The sequence below is a fragment of the Bombus vancouverensis genome, chromosome 12, assembly GCF_051014615.1.
Source record: "Bombus vancouverensis nearcticus chromosome 12, iyBomVanc1_principal, whole genome shotgun sequence".
NCBI lineage: Eukaryota > Metazoa > Arthropoda > Insecta > Hymenoptera > Apidae > Bombus > Bombus vancouverensis.
This window is the reverse complement of record NC_134922.1, coordinates 10,516,151-10,536,113: the sequence shown is the minus strand read 5'-3', so window position 1 is coordinate 10,536,113 and position 19,963 is coordinate 10,516,151. Positions and strand designations below refer to the sequence as shown.

Below are 19,963 nucleotides of genomic sequence, written 5' to 3'. Positions count from 1 at the left end.
AACACACGTATGTATACAAAAACTATTGGAAATGTACAGTACTTGTAACAATATGTAGTAAATCCATTATTTATATTGTATTTCATAAACATTAATCGTGTTCGTAAGAGTACAAATGATGACTAACTTATACGACCTAACAACTACCAGTTTAGTATCATAAACACATCGAAATTTCAAAATCCACAAACAATCCCGAAATGGCCTAGTCTAAGTTATTAACAGGTTAACGAATGTCTCTGCCAATATTCGTCGTGTCATCCATCTTCAAAATGATCTGGACCATCTTGCCCTGGCAACCCTTCGTCACGTTTCCCTTTGTCAGTTTCCCGATGCGATGCCTCGATAGATCGAGAATCGATGAATTGAAGCTCTCTCCGATGCGTATTAAACCATGAGTGCACTGTGGTTACATGCTCGCACCCATACAAGGGATTAAATCGAACGTGTCGTTGATTGATAAATTGTATTGCACCGGAACCTCTACTAAATTAATCGTTTCTGGTCGTTTGTAATTGTTTATGATCGTTTATGAATGGATTGCGGACTTTTATGTAATTTCAAATTTTTACGAAGGCAGCCGAATAAATGGAACTTGTATAGTAAATTTGTTTCGTCTACTAAAAATTATGACCCAACTTGGTACGTTTTATATACTTTCGCACGTTATGTATATGATAGTGGCAGCTGCAGTTTTATATTTATATGGATGTTATATGGATATTTGGGGAATCGAGCAAGCTGCAACGATCGAGAAAATGCAGACACGTTGTTTGAAACATCTACCGAATGTTCCAATGGATACTACTAATTATCTGGTACGTTACGAAACAGGCAGAATAAAGCTGGAAAGTGTAATAATAGAAAGATCACATAAAGATCAGAAACATAAAGATCAAAATATTTCCTGAGAAAATATGTAAAATGGATGAGAATAGATTCCCTTGGAGGCGCCTAACAAAATTGAACGAGCTGGGTGGAAACAAAAATAACCCAAGGAAGTACAACTGGTATACATTAATAAAGGAGAAACTTGCAGGAATAAAGAATGCAGAGATGTTAGAATTAAGTGAACGCGAGGAGATACCTCGTCGAATAAAAAAATATATAGAACAGAGTGGAAGTTAAAATATTCATAGAAGATGGACTAAGATCACTTGCTTCGAGATGTTGTTCGATACATAAGTGTGTTATGGGTCTGACTAGGCCAGACAAAGAAAAATATTCGATTCGACGATTGCTGAATTACAACTGGCAGGAAGACATAAATTCAATAATGGAAGAAAAGAAAGAAGGAATTAAGATAAGTGACGCGGATGATTCTCTACTATGCAATCTGAGAAGAAAGGAAACATTAAATCATATCGTATCTGTGAGCTCCAGTATCAGCAAGATTATGCGTAAAAAGATTATTAAAAAGGATATCCTGAATTGTGAAATATTAGAAATGTAAAGGAAGTAAGAAATATATTCCACTTTGTGCAAGAGATCATAAAAATAAGAAAATTAATGCTAATCGAATCGTAACAAAAATGAAGTTAGTACAATGAAGTGTGTATGTGGATATATTGGGCGTGTTTATGTGTGTTAATGGTTATATATATGTCGGAGTCAGGTTGGCATTTTACCGTCGCGAATGTAGCTAATATTTATCAGTACGAATGTGGACACTACAAGAGGCTATGAGTAATAGCAATAGGATGTTCTAGATGATGGTGACAACGAATTCAGGTTCGATAACGAATCCACGGTCCACGGGAGGACAAGTATCAACTTACTATTCGATTCGGATAACTTCTCGACAACTCAGTCAGTAATTCGTCCAACGACTCACTAACAAACTAACCCTCTTCATGCAAAAGAAACTGTCCTTATATACTCCTGTCCTCGCTTTTCGGGTCAATCTTCGTTTTTAAGGAGAGCCATATAATCATTTTATACCTCTGTCAGGTACACGTTCCTCCCGTGACCGTGGCTACGTCCAGTGACCCGCTATGTCACTTCGAGCCCGAACCCATTGTCATAAAGTCAGATTGGAACATTAAAACTATTTCTTATTTTTATTATTTCAGTGCAGCTATAGTAAAAGTCTGGAGTAGGGTATTGGGGGTTTTCCCAACATTCCGGAAGTCCCGATGTTCTTTCATCTCCGACATATATATGTACGAGATACGTAGCGGACATGAATAAGCTCTTTTGTAATAGGCTGAAATACGAATATACTTATACTGTACTATACCATATTATACTTTATTATATTACACTATGTTATATGTAGATTTATAGAAAATTTGACAGAAAATCCACAGAAAAATATATGAAATATTAAAAGTATAGTATTTCCTACAATACGTGGCAAGTAATATAATTTTCTGTCGAAGCCCTATTTGTACGGTTATATTCTCGGAAATATGAATTTGCATAAAAATCTGCTGTCTAATTATGTAGTTAATAGACTTTTTCATATACGATTTTATCATAAATGCATAAAAATCCGTGGCCTAATGACAAATTAATTGTTCTGACTTTACAAGAAAACTCCCTCCCTCGTGTATCGATCAGGAAGATATATGTGTTGACCACTTCTTTATTGTCACTCCGTAATGTTGATTGTTCGATTTTATAAACAAAAGAAGGCAAGCATCAAAGATGAATGTTAATGGCGATAAGGATAAAATATGATACTCGGCTGTGAAGGCAAATTTAGAGAAACTGCATCGGTCTTTGATCTTCCATACCAGAAAGTAAATCTTGTACCGTAAATAATAATATACATATAATAATAAAATAATAATAAAGAAAAGATTTTCCCACAGATTATACCGTTCGTACTGTTAAGTTCTTAAGAAAATTTGTTAAGTTTCCTATATTTTATATATGAGCGCTTTAGAAGGCCTATTCAATCGTATCCTTTGTAAATTTCTCATTTCTTCGTTCTACAACTACGCGATTAGGGTTTAATTGCCAAGAAACAACTGGCTTATTTCCATAAGAAGATAGGACAAATAAATTTTGAGGTAAACTTATTCTTCTCTACTCTTCGATTTATGGGGTCGATCGATGTTGCTTCTGGGCGATTCGTATCTTTTTATGAAGTGTTCGATGAAATTGGAGCGGAGATTTTTAATTTGTAAAGCTATTCGTTAAATGGCAAAAATTACGGTGCACGTGTAATTTAACAAAAGTCTAAATCCTTTAAATTTTCTTTGAATTACGCTGTGAATTTTGTAGACAGCCGCATGGATAAAGAGGGCAAACTTTTTAATATATCGATAAGATGTTTAAGGAACTGTCTAAATACTCGCCTAGAGGAAGTTTCGCAGAGTCGAAATAAAATTTCCACGGCGGAGACGAATTTCGATTGCCAATCGGATTTAATGAAGCTCGTGAACGAGGTCATGGTTGTGTAACGCGATGCATTTTACGTTTTGACGATTTTAACGGCTCCGTTTTAGCGAAAGCTCGAATCGCGCTTTAATATCGTGCTAGAAATCTCGAAAACAAGTTCCCGAGCATCGTTGCGCCTGCTTCTTTCCTTTTAAACCGAATCGAGGCTGAGAAAACACAGGATGTTCTGTTCCATATTTTCACCACTTCCGTTCCCTTCTTTCTCGAATCTGTGACACAAGCTTACACCGGATGCAGTAACCAGGAAATTTGCGAAATTATGGTGTGCGAAAGTTCGAAAGTCGAGTCTCCTTTCATACCTACAAATTATCTTCGTAATTCAGAATTTTAATAATAATATGAAAATGAAGGATTCGACAAAATCGAAATTTTGATAATGGTTCATTGCTGTTTTTCACGAAATTGTGTTTTACGATTATTCTTACAAGAAATTCATTGTATTAGGCTGCTTCGAAAGTTTCTTTCGTTTTACAAAGAAACAATAGATGCACAACATTTTTTGTTTTATATTATTTTATTGAATTACCTATGATCCACTTTGTTCCAATAGAATCAATAGAACTTGAAAGAACGACCTTTTCGCACGACCTAATATTTTTTCAAGTCACGAAAACAATTATAACAAAGAGTTAGATTATAATTTAATTAATTATGAAGCTAAAGAGATAATACTTATAAATAGGCTGCGGGTTTCAATAGATGGAAAAAGTCATCGTTGTGTATATAAAAATGTCTGCTTATAAGAATTTGTAGCGGCACATGAGCTAAAGGACGATTCGAATCATGTTGTTGTTTTGCCTCGGAGTATCAATATCGTTAGGAAACACGCAATGTAATAATAAATGAACTCCGGGAAAAACAATGTCGCCGCTACGTGCAACCGTCGAACGAATACAAATTTGAATTTTCCGACTCTTCCCAGGCCAGTATAAATAAACGGACGCGATCGTAAGGAAGTCAGTTATCTAGCAGTTATCGATCAGTTATCGACGAGTATCTACAAGTATCTACGAGTATCTATCGAATATCCATTAGCGATCTAATCAGTGATTACACACTGTGATTAACAAATTCTTTAGTACGAGCGTCTTGACGACATTAGCTGTATTTATTAATTTATTTATTATCTCAAATACCAATTTTCTAATAGCAAATTTCTAACTACCAATCCTCTACAATCCTCTACAAATTTCAATAATACGAGGAGATCTAAATTGTCAAAATTTTCATTTATATCACTATGATTTTCATGTAGTGATTCTGTTGAATGTGTTCGACATCTTCTAATCTTGCGTTATATTTTGCTCCTCGAAGAATATACGTGGACATTGCTTGCAAGTGGAATCTCACGGTGGAGAATAATGTAGGCAATTTACGTTGGAAATATATACACAATGGCCATTATGTGGACGAAATTGCAGGGCGGTTTGTGTATTTAAAGAGACTGCTAATTGTGGTATTCGTAGCTTCTAAACCGAGCTCAGAGCTTTCTGTTGAACCAGTTAAAGAGCCTTTCAGCCAACGAGTTATTTGTTTGCGCAGGTTGCTTCAACAGTTAGTTTCTAACTTCACCGCTGGTTACTCGATCGTCTTACTATTTTTATTTGTCGAAATCTAAAACGATCATGTACGTCAACGTTGAGTTACAAGATAACTTAGGATCATATCACGCTACAATTTGATGTACAAAATTTTGCTGTCACCCAATATTCGGGTTTTCCATTATCCTTTGATCGAGTATTAAGCAGCCAACAATGAAACAAAAGTCCTCTATGGAAGCTCGCTATACAGATTAAATATATAAAAAGATATTCATTCTTAGAGATTTTAATGATTTTTCCTACAACATATCGATAAAAGCTACTTGTTACGGTACTATAAAATTTGTCCTATTTCTTGTTACACTGTTTGTTGAACTTTCCTACAAGTTCTATATTTTAGTCATCGATAGTTCCGATCTTAAGAACCAAAGTTCCATATTATAAATCGATTGAACGAAAAAACACCGCGAATGAAATGTCACGCGAACGTTGATTCTCGTCTGGAGCTTAATTCAATTCCAAGATTGATTCGATTGTTTTCTTCCTGCAGGGCAAAGATTATGGCAACGTATCAACGCGGCAGTGTCTAAAACCGTTGACGAGGGAAGCATGCGAAGAAAATCGAGCGAAAGAAGATTTCTCGACACGGAAAGGGCGGATTCTCAAGGGATTTCGTTAGAAAGAGTACTGTTGCAAATCGTCAGTACAACTGAGCAAAGTGCTTAAAAGCGTGCACGATGGAAAACGTGCTGATGAGCGATAGACAAGTGGACGCAACCTTTCAAGTGTCGTTGTCAAGAAGTTAATCGTCGCCATGTCGAACCAGACAAATACCACCGATTTTATCGATTACGATCTCAACGAGTCGTTCAGTCACTTCGACTGGGAGGAACTGGCACCCGTTCTCGTCGTCTATTCCCTCACGTTTTTCCTCGGATTAGTCGGTGAGTGAGATGGTACTTTGTCTCGCGGAAAAACCGTCTCGTGGTCTTGTTTCTTTATCCTCTGTTAAGTCGGCTCCGGAAAATCGATCCTTCCCCTTTCTAATAGTCAAATACCATCTTCCGAAGTATCTGGCGAAGAAGGAAACAGGAAAATTGTGAAAAAGATAGCGATATTAAATAAAATATGAAGAAAAGTAGAAATAACAATAAAATGTTTCCAAAATGGATCTAGTGTTTTAGAGTTGTTGAAACATTCGCAACGTTATCATCATTAGTATATAGATACCGGGTTGCGTGGTTTAGCTAGAAAAAATGTTGTTCAATGCGACGACACGATGATTAATTTTATCATCCACTTCCTATTTTGTCACTGCTGTCCACGTGACAGTTATTAGATAGAAACGTACGCCGTGTTATATCATTCAAAGAATTTATCTTAACACTTGTGCGTTGCAATTTTGTACAGTGATGTACAAATATATTTACATAAATTTTGTAAACGTATAAAATTCGCCATTTCTTTCTGCGAAATGTCGCTTTCGCGGAAAAATCGCGGACAAAGAACAGCTAAAAATAGTAAATAGGTATTTCTTAGCTGCGGTAACTCAAGTTTAAGGGATGAAACTTTGACTCGAAGAGCAGCTAAAAATAGTAGATACGTATTTGTATTAAAGTAAACAAATTAAAATAAAGTAAAATTGTAAAAATTAGTTGACTTTGCCACTGTTTTTCGGTGGAAACTGCTCAACTTTAGGTGACGTGTTAATTATCTACTTTTGATGAGAACGGTGCAATAAATGGTTTTATTTCAGGAAATGTCGTCATCATCGGTTCGACGCTGTGCCCGAGACTTAGACCTCTACCATCCACACCGACTAATGTCTTCCTGGGTGGCTTGGCAACGGCCGATCTCCTCCTCATACTCTTCTGCATTCCCGTAAAGGTGAGTCCCTTTATCGAATATTCAGTTGACAATTCTAATTCAACAGCACACAAAACGGTGGAGGAGGATTTTTATAAAACTTAAAAACGTGTAATTTTATTTTATCAAGAATCCTAACTCAACAAGTAGACGATAGACAGCGGTTTGTATAGTAAACAGGATTTTGCTGGTAACTGCGATCTACAGAACTGTCACACGTTACCAAGTAATGTTCAATTTTATCGTCTCATGATTCGATCATGTTGTTTTATCAACGACGATTTTGTTATATTTTGAAGAATTTAATTCTATAATAGAATCACAACGTGCAATGTAAACGCGTGATAATCCCTGACCGAATATTAGAACAGATATTCATCGAGGTTCCCCGAAACGTGGAATTGCGGTCGGTAGTTTATTAGTTCGTATCTGAAACGTGCATTAATTCATGGAATTATCAGGCTGTCGTTGCTGATATTTATCATTTAGCACACGCGTTACGCGAGTTTCCTTTATGATACATTGATTTTGATATATATAATATGCATTGTGCAAAGCGTTACACTCGTCATCGAGAAACGCTAACTCTGAGCTTTATTTTACTTCCAAACAAATATTTAAAATTACATTGGATTTCGACGTAGTTTCGCTGCGATCGCGTCAAATTGATTTTCTAACCGCTTCATCTCTTGTTGGGACCGGTATTCGAAGGAGCTTCTTCTGGAAAGATGCGAGTTACGATATGCGACTGGCGGTAACAGAAGAAAAGGCAAAGCCATAATGTCGTTGACATCGCTGGCTTCGCAAAAACTTTCTTTACGAACCGTCCAATTTCTGCGAACTTTCGACGAATGAATTTTCCTTTGGAAAATGCATTTCTCCAGGACAAGGATAACTAAGTTAAGTCGGTTGAACGGTGAACATCCACATGCAAGTTGGCGATTGGCACGACGCAATGTAAACCTAACGGCGTTCGATTATTTCGATCATGTAAAGCGTTGCGCTGTAAACCGTTTATGCTCGATTGTTTTAATTGCAACGTTTGATTCGTCGAAGCATCGCGAATTCCGTTGCAAACATTCCGATTCGGTTTATCGAATAGCGAGTTTTCGACAGTGCAGCTTTTGTCGAGTGTGAATACCAATTATTCTATCTCCTCTTCGAGGTTGATTGCGTCCGGAAACTGGGTCTCGAGAAGAAAATTACAGGAAACGGGAATGGAGAATACCTCTTTGACCATTGCTTTTCTATCTCTTTTATTTCTGACGTTATGATTGTTTGAACGGTACACGGGAATTTGCTGTTCTTTCGTCGAAATCGCCGCTAATATTGGCTAATCCTCGTATCTTTAGAATTTTCGAGTAAACGCTTTTGAAATATCGACGATAGCGACAGATGGTAAAATTTCATATCGAGATGGTGGAAGAAATCGAGACACGTTGTCTGGCCGAGATGGTGCACGATCACGCTGTCAAGAAAGCGCCGCGACGTTCTGGCCCGAATGAAAATAAAATCGAATTGTGCCAAGTTCTAAAATTACGTATCCGAGAAACAGCCCAATGCCGAATACACGGCAAGGTGGTTCGCTCTTCTTTTACATCGTTTGGTTCAATTACGTTTTGTCTTAAGCGACTTTATTCGTCCATTGCCAACATGTTTAATTGCACCGGATAGTTCGTACGTTTAGGATTTAACCAACTTTAAACAAACTTGATCAACTGTGACTAGTCGTATCTTTTCTACTGCTTTAGAGAATACATATTTTTCATTTTTTATGAAGTAAGTCGATAACGAAAGAAATTGTGGTCTGCGAGAGAGATTATTAACAGACTATCGATGCGTATGCATGTTCATATTTTTATAAACGCTAAAGAAATAGAAAATCTAAATGGTGATATATTTCGTTTCCCAAATTTTATAATGATTAGTGCATTCGAATATCTTATGTGTTTTGGAATATTACACACGTATTTATATTTCAATTTTCCATAACTGCACAAACAGCCGTAGTCTAATTATTAACTACCTCTTAAAATAGAAAATTCCTAATGGCTTTTCATCATTGCAATTTACATAATCTCGGCATAAGCTACTCGATGTCTCGTCCTTTTAGGTGAATTTTTAACTAACAGGGATCGAAAAATACCAACGTGGATTTAATTGGAACGATCGCTTATAAGGGACATCGTTTGAAGAATTTCCCCTTTGTCGGTTAAATTTCAGCACGAAAAGTACGTAGATTAATCTGTCCCCGCCGCGAGATCTCGAAAGTAATTTTCCAAAGAAACATTTTGCCAGATCTCGTATTCGACCCTTGCTCGTTTTTCACGCACTCTGCTAATTTCCTTCCGCGAGATAAAAATGATCCCTCGACGATACTTCTATTTGCTCGAGAAGGGAATAGGGTTGCCATGGGAAGGGGTCGAAGGGGTCACTAGGAAAAGCAGTAGCAGCCCTTTGAAAACCATCTTATTGCTTTATACGTGGCCATGGTTTAACGCGTTAACTACCGCGCGAATTTTATATATTTTGCGAGCCGCAGATTGAAATATACTACGCCACGGTTATACCACAGATTTTTATGCAAATTCGCAATTTCACGAAAACATTTAAAACAGTATGACCTAGGGAGAATTTTTTTCACGTATTAAATATTGCAAAGAGTACTGTACTTTGGATTTTTTATATGTTTTTGCATATCACGCGCCTTCTGTGCATTTTTCTACCTTTGTATTTTTCATAATTGCATAAAAATCCACAGTCTAATTGTAACTATTTAATTTTCGAAAAATATTTTCTTCCGACAATGGTACTTGAATCATTCACATTGTCGAACGTTTTTTAATCCGCGAAGTTTATGTTATTTTAATTATCCTAAAAAGTTTAATAACGCGGCTCACCGATGATCACGATTGACTGTGGCAGTCAATGTGTTAATTCGGGTGAGTTAGCGAGTTGAATCGCTGACGTTTCGTTGACAGTGTCTTTCGTGTGATTTATTTCTCTTCGTCGTTCGTTCCAAGGGGACGTGATTTAATCTATTATCGGCTCAATTCGAGCCTCTTAGTGTCAATGATACCATCTTGGAATAAAGACGATAGACACATATTCTTGCTGATGTTTCTTGTCTCCTTGAAGAAGATCCTTGATGAAGATCGAGTAGCACCGTTCCCTGTTTAGGGAGAATCTGTTTTTTTTCTCATCTAGTTGTTTGAAAATAATCGACTAATCTTCTTAATTCTTCGAAACTATGTAAACATTTTTAATACCATTAAGAACAAAGGGCATATTTAGTACCATGAACATTATCATGTTTCTGTTCCATTATCATCATTTTATTTGTTACAGTTGGAGCGATTGGAAAAGTTTAGTGAAATACTGATCTTTGGTAACATTTTGTTTTATTGTATCACAACGACCGCTGCTTTAAGTAATTCGATGATTTATTTCGATAGTCATTATTCAGCAATCAGGTTTTATCGCAATTAAACTGCAAACGAAATTTCATTGCACAGAAATTGTTGAATTTAGTCGGAATGCGATCAATTCGAACACTACAATGTGTAACAAATAGGTCTCTAAAATACTAAATAGAACTACCCATTCGTTTACTGACCTCTGGAGATCATAAACCTTTTTGCTTTTCTTATTTGATCGTCAGTTTTGTTTGAATAGAAAATTAGAATCTCTCTCGTTGATTTATGTGTTCGAAATGAAAGTAATGTTTGTTTGTTGTTGCTGCTCGTGAAATATCCTCCGGATGCAAGACGAACCTTTGAAGATGTTAATAGCTGACTCCTTCAATCGTTGTTTATCGCTCGAAATGAAGTCGCGGTGTTGTCGGGACCTTATTAAGAAAATATATTAAAAAAGTAGGATGTAAACTGTCCCAAATGGGACTCCGGTATCTTCGTCAAAGTCAATTATTTGACATTTCCGTGAAAAACGTTTCCTCTCGTTGCGTTACTTTCTAAATATCACGTAAATCACACGTTCGTCCCTGTGTATATTAATAATTTATTCCGCGACGTGGACTTCGATTTATGGTCATTTCGTATCATCATCAACTTCCTATTATTGTATAATTTATTATCACGCGTGATTTTACGATTGCGTATGAATTAATTAAGTTTGCATAATGTTACTGCGTACCGCGTTTTTTCCCACTAGTCTACGTACATCTAGAAAGAAATGTTCATTACAATTCATATCTGTTTTTTCTAAATTACAGTGATCGATCGCGTCAATTGTAAGATTTTATGTTAATAATCTCACAGTTAAACGTCACCTTCGCGATAACGACATGTTCTCAATTTATTGCTCGTTTACAATTAGCGTACGCCATTAACTCTTAACATCGCTATGGAATAAAAACATCGGTTACGAATAAAAATTCCAAGGGTTTGTTTAATAATATTTCTATCGCTATCTACGCTGAGATCGAACAAGCTAAATTATTCGTAGCACTATTGATATCACTATGTTGGTTTCTCGGGGGCGAACGTGTTTGCACTTTGCAGTCTATTTCTTTAGGGAAAGCCTGAAACTAGTCTACCCCGAAGAAGTAGACTGTAACGTCTACGAAAAACGTTGGTGCAAAATGCAAGTGCAAAGTGCAAAGTGCAAAGTGTAAAGTGCAAACACGGTTGCCCCCAAGAAACCACCGATATCGTGGCATATCGTGAAAATGTAAAATATAATATTCTCTTATAGATTTACGAAACAGTCTGGAAGTTAATTCACCATGAGTGGACTACATTTTCCATGAATTTCACGGCTTATTTGGTTGCTAATTCTTAACGGGTTAATCGAATCTAATTATCTTCATATTATCCTTGCACTTTTAAGTAAGTAAAAAAAAAAAAAAAAAAAAAAAATAGGATTTTACGTCGAAGAAACTAAGCAGGTTACGGTGTGCTCGTTATTAATTCATCGCCCGAAGGTGCGTTTCTTGGTTACGCTGAACCATGGAAAGCAACGCGTTCAATCATTATTATCTATCGCGACATTGTTGGCCGAGTTCGTAGGTCGGTTTTATATTTTACATTAGTCTCGTGTTACTGGCCGAGGAGGAAGAAGAAGAAGGAACACAGTTGGTTGTGAAATAAAAGCAACGACGCGGCAGACGACTGATTTATTCGTTATTCGCGGTAGAAAGGGTATCCTTTTCCTCAGTTGGCTCCCATTTCCCTCGTGGAGAAGACATAATGTCCTGAACGTTAGCTGGCAACGAAGGTAAAAGGACATTCGTGCGATAGAATGGCGATCTCTGTAGAAAAATGCTCGTTTCAAGACAAAAGCAGTTTCTAGCAGTTCAGCGAATAGGATTTAACAAGAATCGATATTTATGTATGAATGAAAATGGTTTATATAATATTTTATTTAATATTTTATTTACTTGTTAGACGTTAATTGTTTGAGATAGTTGGATCCACAGAAATTATCAATATTTTATTTAATTTACCTTTCGATGAAAATTTTTATGACTGCGAATGGTTTGCAACATTTTTCTTAGTCGTTGGAGATTCATCAGAAGTAGTTCAATTTGGGACTGTCTGAAATATTTCGTATCTGTAGAAACGTTGAATATTTCATGATTACAGTGGTTCAACTTTTATAACAAGCTACAACTTTATTGCTCTAGCATTCGCTTTTCTCAGAATCCTTGATTCTGAAATTTACCACAGGAGTTTAGGCGTAAGCAATAAGAAGGCGATTTCTCTAGAAAGGTCGAGGAAATTTAAAATCAAAGAGTTTTCGTCGAATCAGTTTTCGATCCAATAAAACTTTTCGCCATGGCTGTGAACGTTGCATCGCGTTTCGCTTAGCTGTTAGAAATTCGTCGGAAATATTGGAATTTGGAATAATCCGAAATCATTAAATTCACAGAAATGTTAAATCTTTATAATGTTTTAACTTTAATAGCGAGATGAAACTCCGCTTTTGTCTTTCTTAGAATCCACGATTCGGAAACTTGCGCGCGGTTAGGCGCAAGTTATACGCGCATGGGTTCATTTGAAACGTAATTTTAGTCGATCCATGAAACCGGTTGTAACCCCGTTTCGAGCAACCACTTTTCATAGATATTATTACGCACGAACGTAGTTCTGGCTCGGGCCAGAAAATTGACTGTAATTTCTGTCAATAGAATTGGATTGCTTTCGTGATACGGTAGTCTAGGCACGATAAAACGTCAAAGAATTCCTTCCTGAGAACATAAACGAACGAAACGTTACCAAACAAATTACAAATTCTTCGCCGAAGATAAATAATTCTGTTCTACTTGAAAACCAGTGCCTCAATGATGCGCTTGTTAGAATAAGCGCATCGATGCGTGATGCAGCTTTTCACCTGCTTGACGCAATACAGCTTGTATATTACGTAGTTGGTGATATTATTCGGAGTGTAGCTGGTCTCGAAATTAGCAGGAAAGTAAAACATAAATCCCGGCGAAAATAGGTTTCCTCGCATTTCGATAGGGATATTTTGCCTCGTGTGTCGCGTAGGTCACGTATGTTCGATACTACGCGTGAATGCGTCATCTAATTGAACAATATTCCCAGAAGTTAGACGCGTCTCTACCGCCCACGTATCACTGAGAATCGTATCATATATATTCACGATATCTTTGAGAAGCATAAATTTTATAAAATACGCGTTATATCCGATATCGTGCGTTACGAAATTATTTACAGTGGATTATCCGGATTTATCTGAGTTTAGATATTTACTAGAGCAAATTACATGAACATAGACCAATTAGAAATAACGTAATGACAAACGAATGAGGGTTGAGTAGGGAAATATTTTTTGAAACCAAATCGTTAAAGATACGAATTGGCATAAACAAAGTGTACATGAATTTATAAAATTCAATGGTTGCACAGATATTTCTCCCTTGGAAATCGAGGTATCGATATTCAACCGTATTCCAACGACCATAATGGGAATTTTCATTCATCCGCAATGTAATCACGTAGAAATATATGGAGGCGTTGGAAGTTGAATTCCAATCGGAACCCGACAATTTTTAATCCTACAACGTTATTTATGTTTGTGTTATTTGAGTTACAGACTTTTCAGATTTTCAGATTGTCCACGAGTCATCGTAAATGATACAAAAACATTTAAAGGTGTAATAGTATGCTTAAAGAAGTTAAAACTCTCTCTAAAAAGGTATTCATGAAACTTGTAAAAATTGCGAATTGGTATAAAAAATAAGGCGAGGAATTTTAGTTATTTTTGTCTATAAAAAGAAAACCATTTGTCATGATCGACCGATGTACTGAATTTCATCGGCAGTGATAAACGATGTTATTAAAATTCTGCTCTAGACAAAACCGTCGTCAGCTGTTAGTGATGCCTGTTCATTTTTATGGTACACACTTTATCGACGTTTCGTCTAGTTTAATGGTGACCTGAATATACTAGGAGCAACAGGTACGTATGCCAGCGATGTCAGTCAATCTGCTAGGTAGTACGTTTTAATCTGATAATCTATTATAAACTAATGGTTTTCCGTTTGCACATTGTTTCGTACTTTTATTTTTAGAAATCTTCGAATACTCATTTAGAATATTTATTAATAATCAATGTTTACAATACATCTGTCGATATGTCTGTGCGCGAAAACATCATTAATAATGATATTAATGCAGAAAAAAAAACGATCTTAAATGTCAGCGATAAATGAGAAAGCAAGATATTCCTAGTTAAATTCTCGTCACCACAATACAAAACAATAACATAAATTAAAAATATGGACTACAACGAAGTAGATATAACATAGAAAACTTATTTGCATGGCAAAATAATTTTGCAAATACAATAGCATTCCATAGCTAAATAACTTTGTAAATATAGGTTAGAAATTAAATTCCTTTCAGGTATTCATGAATGAAACCACGCGTGGCTGTTTATCGAATGAATGGCTGACCATACACGGGCCTTTACTACTTACATGCTTCGCATCCTACGCATATTATCGATTTTCAATTTTGCCGTTTGGTCTTTGTACCAGGCTCTGCACCTACCTTTATCTTATTTCAAGAACTACGTGTGCATTCTTCACGTTCGTACCCTTTTCTTCGGATGATTTCGAAAGGGAAGTCGAATCTCGTGTTTCTCAGCCGTAATTTTCCTGCACAAACTTGGAGTACTTGTCCTTTCTTATTATTACCGGGTATTAGAAGTTTGCGGAACTTCGTGTTGTCGGAAGAAAAGCTCGTACATTAGGAAAGATTTTCTTTCACTCATCGAGTTCCCAAGTAGAATGGGACTCCTGGGGAAAGTTATTCGTGCTCGTATCAAGTTCCAAGGATATTATTGGTCAGTTATTCCAAATCGAACAAAGATACGTTCGTTCTGCCTTCTGTCATTGATCGATCGAAAGTGCACTTCCTGTATTGGGTGATTTTCCTCGAAGATTATTCAATGATCGACCAAAGAAAGCTAAAAAATTTCTACTTGCTTATACTATTATAGTAACGTTTGTATTAGAAATTCTTTGGAAGGTTAGTAATAATCATTTTCAAAAATGATAATTTTTCGCCATCTACTCTTCCAACGAATCTGTAAACTCAGCTCACACGTTTTAACATTTAACGCGAACTATATTTTGGGAATCTATGGCCTATTCTATCTATTTACTTTTGCAAGCAACAATTATTCATTGCTCTTTCATTCCAGTTTTATATCTCGAGTTTTATATCTCAAGATAATTTCTATTCGAAATTATCTTGATACATTTTAGGGAAAGATAGTATAACACTTCGTTTCTTTGTAAGGTAATTTGCTTTCCATAGTGTTCACAATTCAAAATAGTTTCAGCTTGTTTAATTTGTTCTTTTCTCACTGACTTTCAATTAGTATTGGTAAAGTATAGATGTTCAATAATTTCGGTTAAGTTATCTCATGTCAAACTGTTTAAATATGTTTCGTGCTCCTCATTGCGTGAAACGTGGACCGAGAAACAAAATTCAGAGGACCCAGCTCCTTTTCTTATTCAGTAGCGATTCCAAAAATTTACTCAGCAGTATAATCTCAGAAGAGTAAATCTTTAACACGTTCGAGCGGAATTATGGAAAATATTTTTCCTCGTGCAACCGCGTCGTCAATAGGAAATTTTCAAGTTTACGGGAATTGTTCGCGCCGGTTACGTGGATAGTATAAAACAGTTTTGTTCGATGAAATGTTTTTGATACTTTCTCTGACGATCGAACCCGGCGGTGTTTCAAAGATTTTCGAATACGACCGTGTACATTGTCGATGAAATGTGAAAATCGCTTTCCCTGGTTGGATTAAAAAGCTAAATGTTGCTCGCGGAACAGAGTTTTCGATGTCCTCTTGGCAGACGGTGCTGGCATCGTGACAAGCGTTTGAAAATCACGACCCTGCGGAAGTTTTTTGTTCCTCTGTGAAAAATCGCTTGCTACGTTTCGTCAAAAATAAAATCGTTATTTTTGTGGATCGACTTTCCGTTGATACAAACAGCTAAAATGTTTCGCCGTGAGTATTTTTCCGTTCGAAACGAAATGTCTATAGCGAACTATTCTGTAAAAAAAGAAACAGCATGGTTTCTCTTTCATCGATAAACTCGTCATGCCAAACGTATTTTTGTTTTATTTTTCGATTGGACACCATGCTCCCCTGTGTTTCCAGGCAAATAAGAAGCAATCGGAATCATCTGAAAGTATAAACTCGATGCTACGAAACAGTCGCTAGGGAACGATATCTAGCGCGCGTTCTTTCCTTTATACGAATCTTTGTCGTCTGAAAAGGAAACGATAAAACGAGTCGGTCGGTAGTTAGGAAAAAGGAGTGACGTTAAAGGTGACGTGAAACGAGGCAATCGTTGTATTGACAGTAGGCAAAAAGGCAATAGACTCGAGAGGATCGATAGCGCAGGAAGTAGCAAATGTAGTCGGAAATTTAACGTTTATTTTCGTTGATGCTCTTAACAGCCTGCAGATACGATACGATCGTATATTTTTTACAATCCACTCGAATATATATTTTAAATTGGCGACATTTTTTTTAACGTTTCTTTCGAAGGTTAATATAAATTTAATAGCCGCACGGGGATATATTTCTTTTAAAAAGAGATCGCACTTCTTCAACGGAAAAAGTTTAATATATCTGTCGGTGGTTTTAGAGTACTTTCAATTGCCTGTTGGAACCTCAGACCTTTGAGAATTCCCTGATAAAAGATATAAGGAAGTCTGATGGAAACTTCGTTTGCTCTGCAAAAGTGTATAAAGTAGCATTAACCCTGTGAGTTCTCACGAAAATAACCAAACGCGGTCGTTTTTCCTTTCCTTTGTCCTCTTTTAGATCTTTCCTGCCATTCTACAGATAATTAATTAAATAATTTCTTTTCGTTTGGTTTTAGCGTTACGAATGTTTATGCATTTATGGAAAATTGAAAGGTTAAAATTTAATAAAAAATCATTGCGGAATAATTGGAAGTTAATATTCGTCGATTATGAAATTATCACGTTAATAAATCAAATGCAAAATCTTCTTTTCGTGATTAATTATGACGAGTTTTAAAACTTTCCTCCCAAGCGCCTGGATCATCATCTGTACCATCACCTGGACCATCACTGTTGCCATTTATTTCAGCATTTTCAGCATTTTCTTCTTGTTCTGGTTTCTTCGGTTTTGTACGATGATGTTCAAATCTCATAAGACCCCTTGCATTTGCAGACACAACCAATATATTCTGAGAGTATAAATCCACTCTAAATGGACTAGTATATAAAATAACTTTGTTTTCTCCACTTGTTATAGTTATATGATCTGTAGTTTTTTCAATTAAATTTAATTTAGATACACGTGGTTGATCCTGAAGAGCATATTCAGGCTCATATCTGTCACGTAATGGATTTTTTTCATTGATATGGAGTCTAAATGTATTATCCTTTAATGCAGTTAATTGCAATATATAAAGAACTCTTGTAATGCTTCTATATATGTTTTGTTCGTGATTAATTATAATTAGTAAATAATTGGAAGTTGATATTCATCAATTATTAAGTCACTTATACTGATGAATCAAATCGAAGATCATCAAAATTTTATTCGCGTGATTATCTCCGACTGATAAATACAATTATTAAAATAATTGTATTTTAACATTTATCAACCGCATTAAATTACCATGTTTCGTAATCAGGTTCAAAATCTTCTTTGACCTACTTTTTTGGCCACATCGTTACATTATATCTTGAAACGAATGTTTCTCATGAAAGACAGTCGCCTTTGCAAAGGATGCTTCTCATTTGCTTCCTGTCTCTGTATTCATTTGCTATTCACTGATCGTCACTTACAAATACGCGGCAGTTTATCGTATGTATCATCGTTCCGTGAGAAATCGATGCTAGAAGGCAAGTCGCTCTGAACTTGTCGTTTTGTGGATTCGTTGTTCGCAAGCAGAGAAACGACACGGATGTTCGTCCTACTTTCTACTCGATCATTATGGCAATTCGCGACGAGAACTCCCCTTGGTCTGTCCTCTTTAACTCTCTCTCTCTCTCTCTCTCTCTCGCGAAGAAGTCGCAACTTTCAGTACCTTTGAAAAACGAACTTCTTTGTTATCTCAAAATATCTCATTTATAAAGACTTTATGCACTTTCTAGATATAGAAGAATGTAGGAGAAAGACAGAAGGCGCAACCTTTAAATACATTATTTCCTAATGTAATATAAAACTTTTTGAAAGTTTCAATTTATGTGCCGCGAGATGATGAAAATGTAACTTTAAAAATTCATTTCAGTTTTCTTCATGTTTTTTAAATGGAAACGGAATGTACGATCCGTTTTTCATAGATACTCGACATTAAACGTTATATTTGACGTTAACATAAAATTACGCTTTATACAATATAACCTTTATTTTAATTTCTCTGGTAAAAATTTCATATTTTATGTAATTATGGGATTTCAATCTGCAAAGTCGTAAATCTTCCGTGCGTCCAAATGGAACAGGCGGTTCTTATTTAAATATCATTGTAAGATTTATTAAAAGGCCAGAGAGGAAATATCTTCGTGAATTATATTAAATAGATGTTTCACGAATAGAGGATTGATTTTCGGCGAAAGTAATTAAACCATAGAGGGAATTGCGGACACATTTCGTCTGAACTACATCGTATTATACTACTTGCGCGATGCACGTATACGCTGGAAATTTCCAAACATCGTGCAGTACAAGCCAGGAGTGTTCTTGGCAAATCGCTTTGAGGATTCATTAAGGAGAAACCTTGTCGTATTTGCCCGGTTATTCTCTTGTTCCTCTAGGTATTTTTCCGAGTGGTCGAACTTGCGTATGGATGTGACATTTTGCCACCAGTTTATGCTTTAATCTCGCCAGTTCTTAACATACTTTAACTCCTATATCCTGAGTTTTAACGTACTTTTAAATCTTGCTTCGAATATTTCGCATTTTATAATCTGAAACTTCACGTATTTTAAAGTTTTACGCCATCGTTTAACTCTTTTGCGAAAGAATTTTCGGACTTATTTTTATTCGAATTTACCAACGTGATACTAAGACATTCGGAAGTTAAATCGATCAATTCTATTTCTTAAGAAATTCTCAAGTTTAGTCCTGGAACATACGATTAATGGTCAATTTATTTTCAATGTATGATCAGCGTTTATCCCGTCTATAATTATGAAAGTTAACAATTCCTGTATTAGACCGATAAAAGATGGAATAATCTTTCCCTCTTCGAGAAACAAAACTCTTGACGCGAAAGAGTTTCAATGTGAAAACTTTAGAGTCGTCGATCGATGGTAATAGAAATTTCCAGATTGAAAAGGGGGTTAACGTTGAAAATTTCTATAAATTTCAATATATAACGATCAATAATATTTAATGGAACATTATAAACTACCCAATCTTGCGTTATAATCTCTTCGCGATCTTTTAACAAATCAGCTAATACTAATAAATATTTTATAATTCGACGCGTACAATCTAAGACCCATAAAAAGGAAAAATGAAATTATTCCGAAAGAACTCTGAATTAAAATCATTTCTATGTTTCTATCCGACTATCCGTATTAATGTTGTGAATAAATGTTTCCCATTAGAAGTTTCCCCTGGGAAATCTGTCGGTTAATTATTATTTCATCCTTGCAAGC

The 19,963-nt window shown here is 35.9% G+C and overlaps 1 protein-coding gene across 11 annotated transcripts in view; it reads left to right on the top strand.

Moving 5' to 3' along the window:
• Positions 1 to 19,963, top strand: part of LOC117155185 (QRFP-like peptide receptor) — an 83,076-nt gene that overhangs the window by 14,720 nt on the left and 48,393 nt on the right. For 10 of the 11 annotated variants that reach the window (XM_076623230.1, XM_033330881.2, XM_076623231.1 and 7 more), the window contains exons 2-3: positions 5,500 to 5,893; positions 6,706 to 6,836. In XM_076623230.1, the coding sequence (XP_076479345.1) occupies positions 5,764 to 5,893; positions 6,706 to 6,836 (261 nt within the window). In that variant the 5' untranslated portion in view covers positions 5,500 to 5,763. Of the gene's footprint in view, positions 1 to 5,499; positions 5,894 to 6,705; positions 6,837 to 19,963 lie in introns of those variants that run through there. The other variant, XM_076623235.1, reaches the window with a different exon arrangement.